The sequence below is a fragment of the Vanellus vanellus genome, assembly GCF_965231255.1.
Source record: "Vanellus vanellus genome assembly, chromosome: Z".
Lineage (NCBI taxonomy): Eukaryota > Metazoa > Chordata > Aves > Charadriiformes > Charadriidae > Vanellus > Vanellus vanellus.
Genome location: NC_138908.1, coordinates 62,808,854 through 62,822,445, shown reverse-complemented (window position 1 = coordinate 62,822,445; position 13,592 = coordinate 62,808,854). Strand labels below are relative to the sequence as shown.

The 13,592-nt window shown below is 38.8% G+C and overlaps 1 protein-coding gene across 1 annotated transcript in view; it reads left to right on the top strand.

Annotated features, from left to right (window-relative positions):
• The window catches only part of DMGDH (dimethylglycine dehydrogenase), a gene marked incomplete at both ends in the record, with an annotated part of 48,394 nt that extends 35,817 nt beyond the window's left edge, over positions 1 to 12,577 (top strand). The window contains 2 exons of the mRNA XM_082497696.1: positions 11,548 to 11,682; positions 12,362 to 12,577. Coding sequence (XP_082353822.1) covers positions 11,548 to 11,682; positions 12,362 to 12,577 — 351 coding nt within the window. The remainder of the gene's footprint in view (positions 1 to 11,547; positions 11,683 to 12,361) is intronic.
• Positions 12,578 to 13,592: the final 1,015 nt, after the last annotated feature.

Below are 13,592 nucleotides of genomic sequence, written 5' to 3'. Positions count from 1 at the left end.
GCTCTGCACACTCCTTTGCACGGTTGGAATGCAGGGTTGGAACAGCTCTCTGGAGCAGATATTCATGTTGTAGATGAATGGGCGTGGAATGAATCTCCAGCATAGATGCAGGATGTCAGCCTAAAACATTTGCCAGTTTTGCTGAACTAATGTGGAAAATAATCGATGTTTATTTATTGACTCAAATGAGGGCAGTTGTGACTGTATGTTGACACTGCAGAGGTACCTGAGCTAACTTGGATATTGGAAGTGGTCTGAACACTGTAGCATGAAGTGCAACGTGAGATTATTTACTCTGCATTTTGGCAGCTTGGGGCTGTAAGTCCCAATTCCATGCCTCTGGTTTTGGCATCCACTTGGCATGGCGTAGACCTCAGCAAGCCTTAGAGGCCACCATGACTGAAGACAAGCAAAATACTCTGTTATCATCTATTGTTAAGAAAACAATATAAAACTCCTATTGTTAAGGAAACTTTCCGCAAAAAGGGGGCAAACAGGATACAAACTACAAGCAGCAGATACTTAAATATGAGATCTTGGTCTGTAGGGTTGCTGCCACGGATTGTTCTTTTAAGCATGCGCCCCCAACTGGGGAAAGTGCTGATTTCTGTGTAAATTAAATGCACTGTTCAGTTAATTACTAAAGTGCGTTTTACCGTGCAACAAGCAGCTGAACTAGCTCACAAAGTGGGCAAAAAGCCGTCAGCATAAGTGAATTTTGAGTGGTATGTCATGGAAAAAGTAAACAGTTTCTAAACATATTAAGTGAAAGAGCAACAAAATGCCAGTGAAGGTAATACAATCAAAAAGTATTTTAATTTCCATGAGAGAGCATTCAAATGTGTGAGGAGATATAAATTCCCAACTAAATCATTATATTCCTCTGTGTTTATGAAGTTTACTGTATGCGTCATCTTCAGGTACATGTGGACTAGTAATTTTTTTGTGATGAGTAACAGGAGAAACTCTTAAAAGCTGAAGTTGACAATTATTCTTTTATGCAGTCTATTAAATTATAACATGACAATAACTAAACCTGTTACCTCAGGATTTCTGTGGCAACTTTCATTTTTCAGTAAGGCTGAAGAGATGGTATTGTTCTAGGTGGCTTCCTCTAGACTCTGCTTGATACTCCTTTTTTCTCTAATGTTGCTGTTATTTGCTTCCTTGCACAGATGAGCAGGATGGGCTGTGATTAAATGAAAGTGGAAGGACAGTAACAGGATTAATTTCTAATTTATAGTATTCATTGTCTTCATAATTTCACAACAAAATCTGTCTGGTTCAGGGGTGGGATTTTTTTAATACCTGTTGTTTTTCTTTTCTTTGTTCAATTGGTCTTAAATTTAGTAAGTTAGATAAGTTGTTAGATAGCCTCATTCACTAATACTTTCATCTCATGAATAAGCACTCTGCTACTAAATATTCAATAGAGTCCTAATGGTCTTTGTGGCAGGAAATTCACAGAATATCTTTATAGAAAAAGTTGCAGTTCTTTTTTCTTCACATCCCAGAATATTGTTTTAGTTCTGCTGCACTGTTCAAGTGGTCAAAGATATAGTATATTACCTCTGAATGCTTTCATTTCTTCAAAACCCTGGTTTAAATTTAATGGCTTTGTCAAATGTTATCATAGAAAAAGATAAGCAATTACCAGATATTAATTTACTCGAGACCTTTGTTCTATAGCAGAATCAACAACATCTGTGTTTACCTTGCCATATGTATAAAAATTTCATGTGTGAAATTTCGAAGACTACTCAGTCCTGAAGATCCCACGGTTTCCTTGGGCAGTTTGTTCTAGTGATTTGGTGTCCTTATGTTAGAAAATGTTTTCTTGCTACACATTAAACTTACCACGGATTATGTTCACTATCGACATACAGAAAAAAAAAATCTCCTTATTTCAGAAGCTGCTTACATCTTCAAAACCTGCTAGCGTGCAACTTTTCAGTGTTCTGAAGTGGTTGATTATTTTTAGCTAATTCAGTGTTCTTATAACAGCCTATTTTTCTCCTGAGCATAGTGGACCATGAGTTCCAATAAAACTTAATGTTAGAGTGAAACACTACCATGTCAATTTGGGTGGCTCCCAGAAATGAACTCTTTCAGAAGGGTTTTCCATGTGAACCCAATAGCGCCGACCGTCATCAAGAGCATACAGCTACAAAATTCCATAAACTGTTTGTCGGTTTGGGACTTGTTTTGCTATATCCAAGACTGCCATCTCCTGGGCACTCCCTCTGCAACAACAGCTCGCTACGACTTGGGAAAAGAATGCGGTAGATGATGGAAACCGTTTAGGACTCTGCTCTAGGCCGGGACCTGAGTGCTTAGCTAAGATTTAGTCTTTGTTTCCACAAGGATGAAATACCGTTATCAGAAACAGTGTTTCTTTGTTGCAGCCCTGTTTGTTTACTGGGGCAATTTCTTTGTTCTCCATTCCAAGCTTTTTTCCAGATTATACAATACCGAGAATCTCCCTCCCTTTGCTTTTTCTTAGGTATGGTCTAGCAGCACCTTTTTTAAATGTTCTTTGTTTTCTGCTCCTTTCACTTTCTACTTCTCAGCATTTATGTCTTACCTCCACCAACCCTACTCAGTGAGTGCCAGTATTTCAATGTCAAAAAACACTTTCTAGAGTACAAACCCTACCTCATTTTCTGACTTTGGCATTGGATTTCTGAGGTGTCTTTTACCATTGCACCTGTTAGGCACTTGAGAATTTAATTGCTTCCTTATTCATTATGAATACAAGTTTTGTCATGCCCAGCAACTTCACAGAAATAGGTGTATGACACTGAATCAAAGATACAGTCCTTGTGTATTGACCTAACCTCCAGCATAACTACACATAAGTTATCTCATGGGAAACCAGGATGAGCAGTTGTAAGACTGTGCCTCCATCCTTTTAGTCCTTTGGTAGAAGTTTAATCTTATAGATTCATGCACTCTTCTTTCCAGTCATTTGTTTCCCTTCTGTTCACTCTGCCAGAACTGCCCCTCACTTGTGTCTGTCCAACTCATGTGTTACCATGGTCTAAAGTGATATATCCTGATTTCTTAAAGCACAAAATGATTAATCTTTTTAGGGAAAAGCCGTTGTTTGGTTTTGTTTTTTTTTTTCCCATAATTTCACAGATGTGGTTTGGAGAAAGGACATCAAAAAAGGTTGAACTGGCATGTTTAGTATCTTTATCAATGATGTGGATAAGGGGATTCAGTGCACCCTCAGTAAGTTTGCAGATGACACCAAGTTGAGCAGGAGTGTTGATCTGCTTGAGGGTAGGAAGGCTCTGCAGAAGGATGTGGACAGGCTGGATTGATGGGCCCAGGACAACTGTATGAGATTCAGTAAGCCCAAGTGCCAAGTCCTGCACTTGGGTCTCAACAACCCTATGCAACACTACAGTCTTGGGGAAGACTGGCTGTAAAGCTGCCGAGTGGACAAAGACCTGGGGCTATTGGTTGACAGCTGGCTGAATATAAGCCAGCAGCGTGCCCGTGTGGCCAAGAAGGCCAATAGCATCCTGGCTTGTATCAGAAATAGTGTGGCCAGCAGGACTAGGGAAGTGATTGTCCCCCTGGTGAGGCTGCACCTCGAATACTGTGTTGGGCCCCTCACTACAAGAAAGACTTTGAGGTGCTGGAGCATGTCCAAAGAAGGGCAACAAAACTGGTGAAGGGTCTAGAGCACAAGTCTTATGAGGAGTGGCTGAAGGAACTGGGGTTGTTTAGCCTGGATAAAAGAAGGGTCAGGGGAGACCTTAACAAGTGATAGGACAAGAGGAAACAGCCTCAAGTTGTGCTAGGGGAGGTTCAGATTGGATATTAGGAAAAATATCTTCACTGAAAGGGTTGTCAAGCATTGGAACAGGCTGCCCAGGGAACTGGTTGAGTCACCATCCCTGGAGGTATTTAAAAGACGTGTAGACGTGGTGCTTAGGGACATGGTTTAGTGGTGCACTTGGTAGTGTTAGATTAATGGTTGGACTCAATGGTCTTAAGGGTCTTTTCCAACCTAAATGATTCTATGATTCTAATTGCAGAGACCATGGAATCCAAAAGGGAGCACTAGCAGAATTATCAGTCCTGTTGTGGGCCTCCAGGGCTCTGGCCACAAACACCACTGAGCGCTAGGTGAAGAGGGTGGGGAAAGTGGCAGAAAGGAAGATGTATATGCTGACTTTCGGTCTCTGCAGCATTGCAGCATATATAGTCATTTATATCATCATCTGTGTAAAATGCTACTGTTCTGATCTGGTGACTCTATGCTTTGATGACGTGGTCTGTAGTGCGGATAAGCAGTGGTATGAAATCAAAATGTTTCACCCACAGGAGAGTCATGGTGAGTAGGGGTAACCAGGAAAGCAACCACTTGTAACCATTTGCTTATATTTTCCACTTCTTAGTTGATTTTTGTTTTGTTTTGTGTTTTTTTTGTTTGTTTCTTTGTTTAAGCGATCACTGACTATAAAATAGGAGCTGTGTTTGCAGTATCGTAGCAAATGATTCATTTTTATCTTCTTGCTTCCGAAATCCAATATAGGACAGGCATGGAATGCCTGGCACTTGCTATCTAGGTCAACTGGGAGCACAGCTCCAACTTGATGCTGGACAGGCTGACCTGCAAGAATTTCCACAATTCCAACCCTTCCTTCACTTTGTCCAACTTGCATCCCTCCTGTTCTGAGAGGAATGATTACAGTAGTGATTGCTGACCACACTCCACAAATTGGTGTAAAGTTGTGTTTTGTGCCATGTCTACTCCATGCAAGAAAGGGAGGAGGAGGGTGAAGAAAGAGCACAGACTTTACCGAAGAAGGGATAAGGAGTCTACAGGAAAGCAGAGGGATCTGAGAAAGAATGGAGTGATGGAAAGGTATTTGAGAGGGGGGAAGTACCCTTTACTTTCCCCTTTCCACTCCCCCTTCATTATGCCTGATATATTTATTCAGTATACTTTTCCGCCTAAATCCTGTCCCCATCCAAATTAAAATTTAAGAGTGGAACCATATTCTATGGTTACTTCTTTTGATGTCCAGAGCATCATAAACCAGAGGATTTATTCTGTAAATTTATACAGTGTATGAAACACATTAGAAAGAATCTGCTATGATTTTATCTTTATAAAATGCAAACCTAAGTCACTGCCAGTGTGTGTGTTGAGCCATGTAATGGAATAAGCACCCACTGAGCTAAGAATTTTCCACCAAAATAATTCAATAATTCATCAGTTGTTTGTATCATATCAATTCCTTAGAGCTGGCTGTTCACATACAAGAAGGGCTTAGGCAAATTGAATGGAAGGTGCAGTGATGCAGGTGCCATACATACTGACTGGCCACATGTGCCTTTGGAAACTGTTTTGTATGGTGTAAACTGTAGCTTTGGTTTGCTGCAGAAAAATAAACTTGTCAAATATTTGCTGCCTGCAGTGGAAAATGATCTTCAGTTATCGCCCTGGTGAGGGGGGTGTCTTTTGGAATGTTACCCTGAAATTATTCAAGACCATCCAATTAAGAGTGCTTAATTTCAAAATACTGCATTGATGCTATCTCCAGTGTTGTAACACGATGGTTATAACAGTTCACAGCAGCTGTTGGTGCTGTCTTACTCAGTTGGGTGGCATTGTGTACATAATTTGGCTGTATGCCTGCAGTCATAAGTAGCATACCAAATAAATTACAACATTTCATTATTAAGAGATTTGCATATCTTTGCTGCCAGTTATTGTTGAATGGATATGATTCCTCCTAGATACCTATAAACAATAAATAAAAAAAAAAGAAAGTTTTCTAGGTAATTTCTATGTCTTTGCTTCCCTAAAGCCACAAAAGATTTTTACAGAGGGTTAGAATTAGGATCTGTATTCCATTGAAAGCCAAGCCCACTTGAAACACAGTAAGTTAAACTTTTCAGGGTACATCACTGTGCCAAAAAAATCACCTTATTGGTTAATGTTTCCTGAATTCTTTTTTTCAAAAAAAAAAAAAAAAAAGTGTTTTTATTTTGTGCTAGCAAACACATAGTAACTTAACACAAGGTAAAAGCCTGATCAGGACAAGGGCAAGGCAAATAAGTATGTCCGATACATTAATAGATGAGATAATCAATGAGCTCCCTTTAGCTATATGCTATTTGAAAATCTTAATTGATTTATCTTTGTGATATGGTTTTCCATTGTAATCTGTATGTTAGGTAACAAAAGTAAAAAGCAAACCCCATCTTTTCTCGTTTCATCTGGTGAATTGCACTCAAATTAAAAAATATGAGGCTAAGCAGTAAATATTGTCTTTATCTTGAATCGAAGAAGTGTGTTTATTTTATATGAAAAACATTATATAAAAGATTAATGCTTTGGGAGCTCATGCCAAGATAATGGAAAGTCTTCTGTATTTTAGGTTTAGTTTATTAGGACTCTCCTTACTCTTAATTAGTAAAAGTTTTACATTGTTACTGCATCTCAACTGAGTATTTCTTAAAAACTAAAATAGTAAGAGCAGCTTTAAATTAATATTCGTTTGAGGTTGGAATTGTTTAGGGTTTTCCTCTATTTCTATTATTTTCCTTCTGTTTTTTTTGTTTGTTTTTTTTTTTTCCTTAATATTCATTTACTAACTTATACTGTTTTGAATGGGATTTTTTCCTGCATAGTATTTAGTGTGACAAGCTAAAACAAATAGAAGCAATACCCAAACTATTTTTCTCCTAGAAACATGAAGTAGTTGTTACCAAGAATAGCCAGAATGAGTTTGAATGAATCAGTTTCCAAAATGCTGTTTTGATTGACTGACCTTATGCACACATACTCATAAATCAAGAATGAATAGTGGTGGAAATGTGTTTAGTGGACAATTGACATGGATACTCAAGAAATGTAAAATAAGGCTACTGACCTAGTCAGATCCATATGGTTAGAATTTCTTAAGAAGTTGCTTTAAATGTTTAAGTACATATATATATACACATATTTTTGGCAGTTGTACTTCATATATACACATAAGTTTTCATACATACATTTTTATCCCTGTTCATATAGTGTTCATATATGTATGTATGTGTTTATATATGTCCATATACATATATTTTCACACATTTTTGTGTCGTGTCTGTTTGGTGTATATATATATTTATATATTTGTGTATATTTTGCAGAACTTGAATTCTAGGTTACCTCTTGGTTATTTTTACAGGCCATGATTCTAAAAAGACAAGAATACTCTTAACCTTCAAGGAACATAAAATAACAAAGAACAAACCCATTACATGAACTCACCCAAATCCGCCTCCAGTTAGCATAAGAACTATGTAGTGATTTATTCCAGGTGGCCAAAAGCCTGCCCCTGTTAAAGTTATTTGGGTAAGAATTTAGTTTTGTATCTGTAACCAATAGACAAAGAATGATTCAGAGATATGTAGATTCTAAAGTCTGCTAGCTGCATGCTCTAATGGTTTCCATCTCTAAAAGGTAATTAAGAAGTGGAAGACAAAATTATTTTTGCTGTCAACCTCAAGGTTCCAGTAATTAGTATATTAACAGGAGTTAACTATCATCTATACAGTTAATCTGGAAGTGACCCATAAATGCAGTACACATCTGTTACCAGGTCATACTCAAGGCTCTGATTATGATTGCTGCATTAACCTTGTTAACAATGAAAACTGTTTTTCTATTTCTAAATGAGGAATTCATAGAGGTATCAATTAACCTGAAATCCTGAATTAAAAACAAACAAACAAAAAACAAACAAAAAAACAAACAAACAAACAAACAAAACCCAGAAAAATAAACAAAAGCCCACAACAACCCCAAACATGAAAATAAGTGTTTTATAACGCTTTCATCTCTCTGTATGGCTATGCACTTACAAGTATCTGAATACTCCAGAAAAAAAGGAGCTGTGCTCTCAGTATAGCAGTAGCTACATGACTGCTGTGTGATATGACATTCCCAAATGATGGTGACTTGGCCAAGGAAAAGGGCACAGCAGAAGAATGCTGTCAGAAGCTGGTTCTGAGGGTCCTGTCTGTTGCCACTCTTATATTACTAGGATACCGAAAAGCGGGGACTCACAGACATTCATACCATTGTTTTAGATGCCTTAGTGCATCGGTAACATCCACATTGGGTTGGTAAATATGACACAGGACTGGAGGGAGACCTAGCCTCTTCCAGAGCAGCAGCTGGAGGGCAGAAGTATGACATTGTATTTGAATACTTGTGTGTAGTTCCACAGTTACGTGCCTTGAGACTAAATACCAGATGCTACATTAGCATGTATAGGAATGAGTTAATTCAGTGCTAACCGTACGTGTGGAATATTTACTTCCTTGGTATTTTTGTGTGTCATGCAAAGCATTTTAGTCTTTGTGTCATGCTGTGGTATACAGTCATATTTGTCCATCAGTGGACAAGGGAAGAGCTACTGATAACATCCATCTAGATTTCTGTAATGCTTTTGACACAGTCCCCCACAACATCCTTCTCTCAAAATTGGAGATATATGCATTTGATGGATGGACTATTCAGTGGATAATAAATTGGATGGACAGTCACATCCAGAGGGTAGTGGTCAATGGCTCAATATCAAGATGGAGATCAGTGATGACTGGTGTCCCTCAGGGGTCCATACTGGGATCAGTACTGTTCAATATCTTCATCAATGGCAATAGACAATGTGATTGCCTGCACTCACAGCAAGTTTGCAGCTAACACCAAGCTGAGTGGTACAGTTGACACACCTGAGGGAAGGCATGCCATCCAGAGGGACCTCAACAGGCTCAAGAAGTGGACCCACATGAACCTCATGAGGTTCAACACGGCCAAGTGCAGGGTTCTGCACCTGTGTCGGGGCAAGCTGCGGTATCAATACGGTCTGGGGGAAGAAGGGATTGAGAGCAGCCCTGCCGAGAAGGACTTGGGGTACCAGTGGATGAAAAACTGCACATGCATCAGCAATGTGCGCTCACAGCCCAGAAAGCCAAGCATATTCCGGGCTGCATCAAAAGAAGCATGGCCAGCAGGTCGAGAGAGGTGATTCTGCCCCTCTGTTCCACTCTGGTGAGGACCCACCTGGAGTACTGCGTCCAGCTCTGGAGTCCCCAGTACAAGACAGACATGGACCTGTTGGAGTGGGTCCGGAGGAGGGCCACAAAAATGATCAGAGGGCTGGAGCACCTCTCCTGTGAGGACAGGCTGAGAGAGTTGGAGTAGTTTGGCCTGGAGAAGAGAAGGCTCTAGGAAGACCTAATTGTGGCCTTTCAGTACTTAAAGGGGGCTTACAAGAAAGATGGGGACAGAATTTTTAGCAGGGGCTGTGGCAATAGGACAAGGGGTAATGGTTTTAAACTAAAAGTGGGCAGATTCAGACTAGATATAAGGAATAAATTTTTTGTGATGTGGGTGGTGAGTCACTGGCCCAGGTTGCCCAGAGAGGTGGTAGATGCCCCATCCCTGGAAGCATTCAAGGTCAGGTTGGAGGGGGCTCTGAGCAACCTGATCTTAGTTGAAGATGTCCCTACTCATTGCAGGGGAGATTGGACTAGAGGACCTTTAAAAGTCCTTTCAACCCAAACAATTCTATGATTCTGTGATTTGTGTTTCTAGTTGTAGGTGTTTCCTTTCACATATGTTCCTGTGTGGCAGAAATGTAATTCTATGAAAAGTGAGAGGGAACTACCAGTAGCTGGTTATTGTCTGGTCTAGGATCTTTGTTTTATCTTTTCCACCAGCATCTTGGAAGTTATATTCTAAAATGAATCCTCACAGTCCAATCTTTTTCTGATCTGGCCTGTATTTCATGCTGTCTTTTCCCAAAGGGGGCCATCTATTATCCTTATGTGCAACATTGGCCTTATCCTCTGTTGGTCCATCTTGATTTTCAGACTGACTGCTCTGTAACTGGCTCATAAGCTGTTTTCGACAACTGCTTACAGAGTCGCATCTTTCAAAGTTCAAAAACTCCTCATCACTTTTGTAATTTCTTTTGAGCCCACACATAGATGTATAAGAACCTAAAGAAGGAAGGACTACAGAAATAAGAACTCATGAACCAACTGCATAATAATCTGTTCCAAGCACGTCTTGCTTGTAATTCTGACAGTGCAGTAATTCTCCACAGAAATTAAAGAACATTACCAGAAATACCATTTTTGACGTCTTCAACAATATTTCCCTTCTTTTCTCTTGAACACTTATCAAGTGAATATAATTCCTGCTTCAGACCTACTAGAGCTGTCACAGTGTCCTAAGATCAAGTGTCTTAAAATAGCTTTCACTGCTACTCATCTTCTCAGCAAAGGCTGGAAAGCTAGAGGACCTTGTAACTGCTATTATGTTTCTTGCCCATGGGATCAGGCTGGTGTGGATCTGGCAAAATAATTGAATACAAATCTTTTGTTCTGACTATCTATACCTTTAAAGAAGAAATTAATAGGCAGAATTTGTAAGCCACTCTTCCTAATATTTACTGCACAGTTGTTAGCAATAATGATATCCAGCTTGATTACTATTTTATTCTCCATCCACACTATCAGCATCTTTGAAAGAGGCTTTCTCTTGGTTTTTGAGGCATTCTGTCCAGGACCACAAAGTTAATAACTCTTCTTTCTATGACTTCTTTTTCCAATTTATTCTCTACCCACCCAACTAAATAAGGAAGTTGCCTGAGTTGCATTTAAGACTTAGGACATACCAGTGTGAGACAAGTCAGGTTCACAGCTACTGGTAAGGAAAACGAGCTCATATCTGTGAACCTGGCCATGGAATCAGACTAGCTTAGTGGAATCAGCTCAACATTATCACATACAATAAATACTGTCTTATATACCATTTAAGTTTCAGAGACTTACTGATGACTCCTCCCATACTTGTCAGATATTTATGCAGTCTGCTTCTAGAAATATGAGAATCTGCTCGTACCTTTTTAGGCAAGCTGAAAAAGGGAACTCCAAAAGATAGTATTATTCTTTAACTAAGAATATTGATTTCGCATTGATATGCAAAAAACAAACTTACATAGTGTAAAACAATAATAGGGACCAAACTGCCAGCTCTGCAGCCTGGCAGAGACAACAAAGTGGAATAGTAACAAGTTACTATCATGCTTGCTGATGGCATCAAAAAGGATGTGTGTCAACATAGGGAGGCCAAGGCTTTACGATTTGGGTGTTGGTATTCCAGGTTTTTTATAGAAACTGAAATGAAACACAGTCTTCTGGCTCAGAACCTTAACTCGGCAGACAGTCTTGTAACACACATGCCATTACAAATGTATTTCTGCTACACTTGGAATTACGGATATTAAGGGACTGAGATCTAGAAAAACTAATATACTCAATAAAGTTACCAAGATATAACGTACCAATATAAAAACACCAAGATACAAGATGTAATATCTGTCAAAGGTTTGATTTAATCTAGATTTCATAGAGAATACTTAAGTGATATGAAAATTAACGAAGACAAATTTAACTGCTTGTATCTTTAAGCTTTTTGCAGAACCAAAATAACGATATATCATCATTATCTTCTATTTCTTTCAGCCAGCAGACTTCACAGGAAAGCAAGCACTGAAGCAGATTAAACAAAAGGGGCTCAAACGACGACTGGTGTATCTCACCATGGAAACAGATAACGTCGATCCAGAGGGAAATGAAAGTGTGTGGCATAATGGCAAGGTAAGGACTATAGATCATGTTACAAGAAAATAATGTTAATTCTCCATGAACAGAATCTAAGTTTGTGTTTCAAGTGTGAGTGCATTATTTTTGTTTTACTGGCACAGAACAATTTGATGCTATGATAACCATTTTCTAATCTTCAAGCAGGAAGCAAAGTCTACAAAAAAAAATGAAATACCATTAAGTCAGAGAAACTAGAGTTGGAACAGACTAAAGTATTAACTCATCCATTCTCTTCTCCTGCCAGTTCACCATTGTCCTAACAACACTTCTGCTATTCACTTAAAAGAAACAAAACAGCAGCAAAGTTTAGGCCTCCACACCAGCACAGATTATGTACTGAAATGCTCCTTAGGAGTTAAAATATTGTATATAAGAAACGTATGCATATGTATAGTGTTTGTTCTGGTAAAAACTTAGTTGAACACAATAGGAATAGACTGTTTTTTCAAGGAGTGCAAACTTCCCTGTTTAAGGTGATGTCACCCACTGTAGAGAATATTATGACCTGCATGACACGTTTGAAATTTGCTTCATGTCTGAAGTGTATATACCAAAACTAGTATATGAGATGTGTAATTGTTTGGTTTGGTTGTTGTTTGTTTTTGTTTTTTTTTTAAGAAAACCTCACTACATCTTGAAAATAAAGATAAATGTTTGTGGTTTTTTTTTTCAGGTTATTGGCAACACCACCTCTGGAACTTTCAGTTACAGTGCTCAGCAGAGTCTGGCTTTTGCATATGTTCCCACAGAACTCAGCAAAGTTGGACAGAAATTGGAAGTTGAACTTTTAGGAAAAAATTATCCAGCGACCATTATACAAGAGCCACTGGTGCTGACTGAACCAACGAGAATGCGCCTTCAGAGAAAGGGTGAAAGTCCCAAAATATAAACACAGATGAGGATACAACAAATTGTGCAGTAGGAAATAGTGCCATTAATATGCATGAAATTAAAAGAAACAAACCACTCAGATTTACTAATTACTAAACACAAGATCCTCATTGCCATACATCAGTGAGAAATTCGATGGTGTTACTGTCTTGCTTCCTTATATGGGCCATTCACATTGGAGATCTGAGCACAGTTCATGAAACTGTATGCGTTCCCCCTTCTCAGTAGCATTTGTGAGCCGAAAGTGGCAGGGAGTGAGTAGGTCGTTGATTCAGCTTGCTTCCACATGGGCTGGCGGATCGGAATTAATGCAGAGGAGGAAGTTGCTCTTGGTATTGGCCAATAGCAAATTCTTCCTCCTCCTTGACAGTCACAGTTCCTCCTTTGCCTGCCCTCAGGGTAAAGTAGCTTATCCTGGCTCCTTACAACATGACATTGCAAACTTATCATTGAAATAATATCGCTAGTTCTGCACAGAAATACTTCCTCAGGAATTGAAATACATCCCAGCAATCATTAAAAATAATAAAGGCAATATTAAAGGCAAATTGAACTGTTAACATTTTTTCCCAATGCGTCATCCTGGCAGAAATTCTTACCGAAGATCAAAATCTAGTTCTTCTTAATAAAGCAGTTATAGGAACCCCATTCTTCATTATTTTATATGAATCATCTGGTAGATTGCGTTTAATATTCTACAACACACAGGATGTTATTGCTCAGTTTTGAACAGAACTTAAAGTACTGTGTCATGGGCTTACTGTTCTAAATCTGAAGAGCTGGACTGACACCAGAGAACTTCTGTTCTTCCTTTTCCTGTTATTTATAGATTGAACAGCATTAAGAGCCATGTTGTTACACAGAATTATTAACAGTGAAAAAGATATAAGTAAATCTACAGCAGAGGAACCTTATTCAGTGTTAAATATTCACTAACCTGAATAAGCAGGATTGGGATAATGTAAATGATGGGAGCACACTAAATTATTAAAACACTCTTCTGAATTCCATAA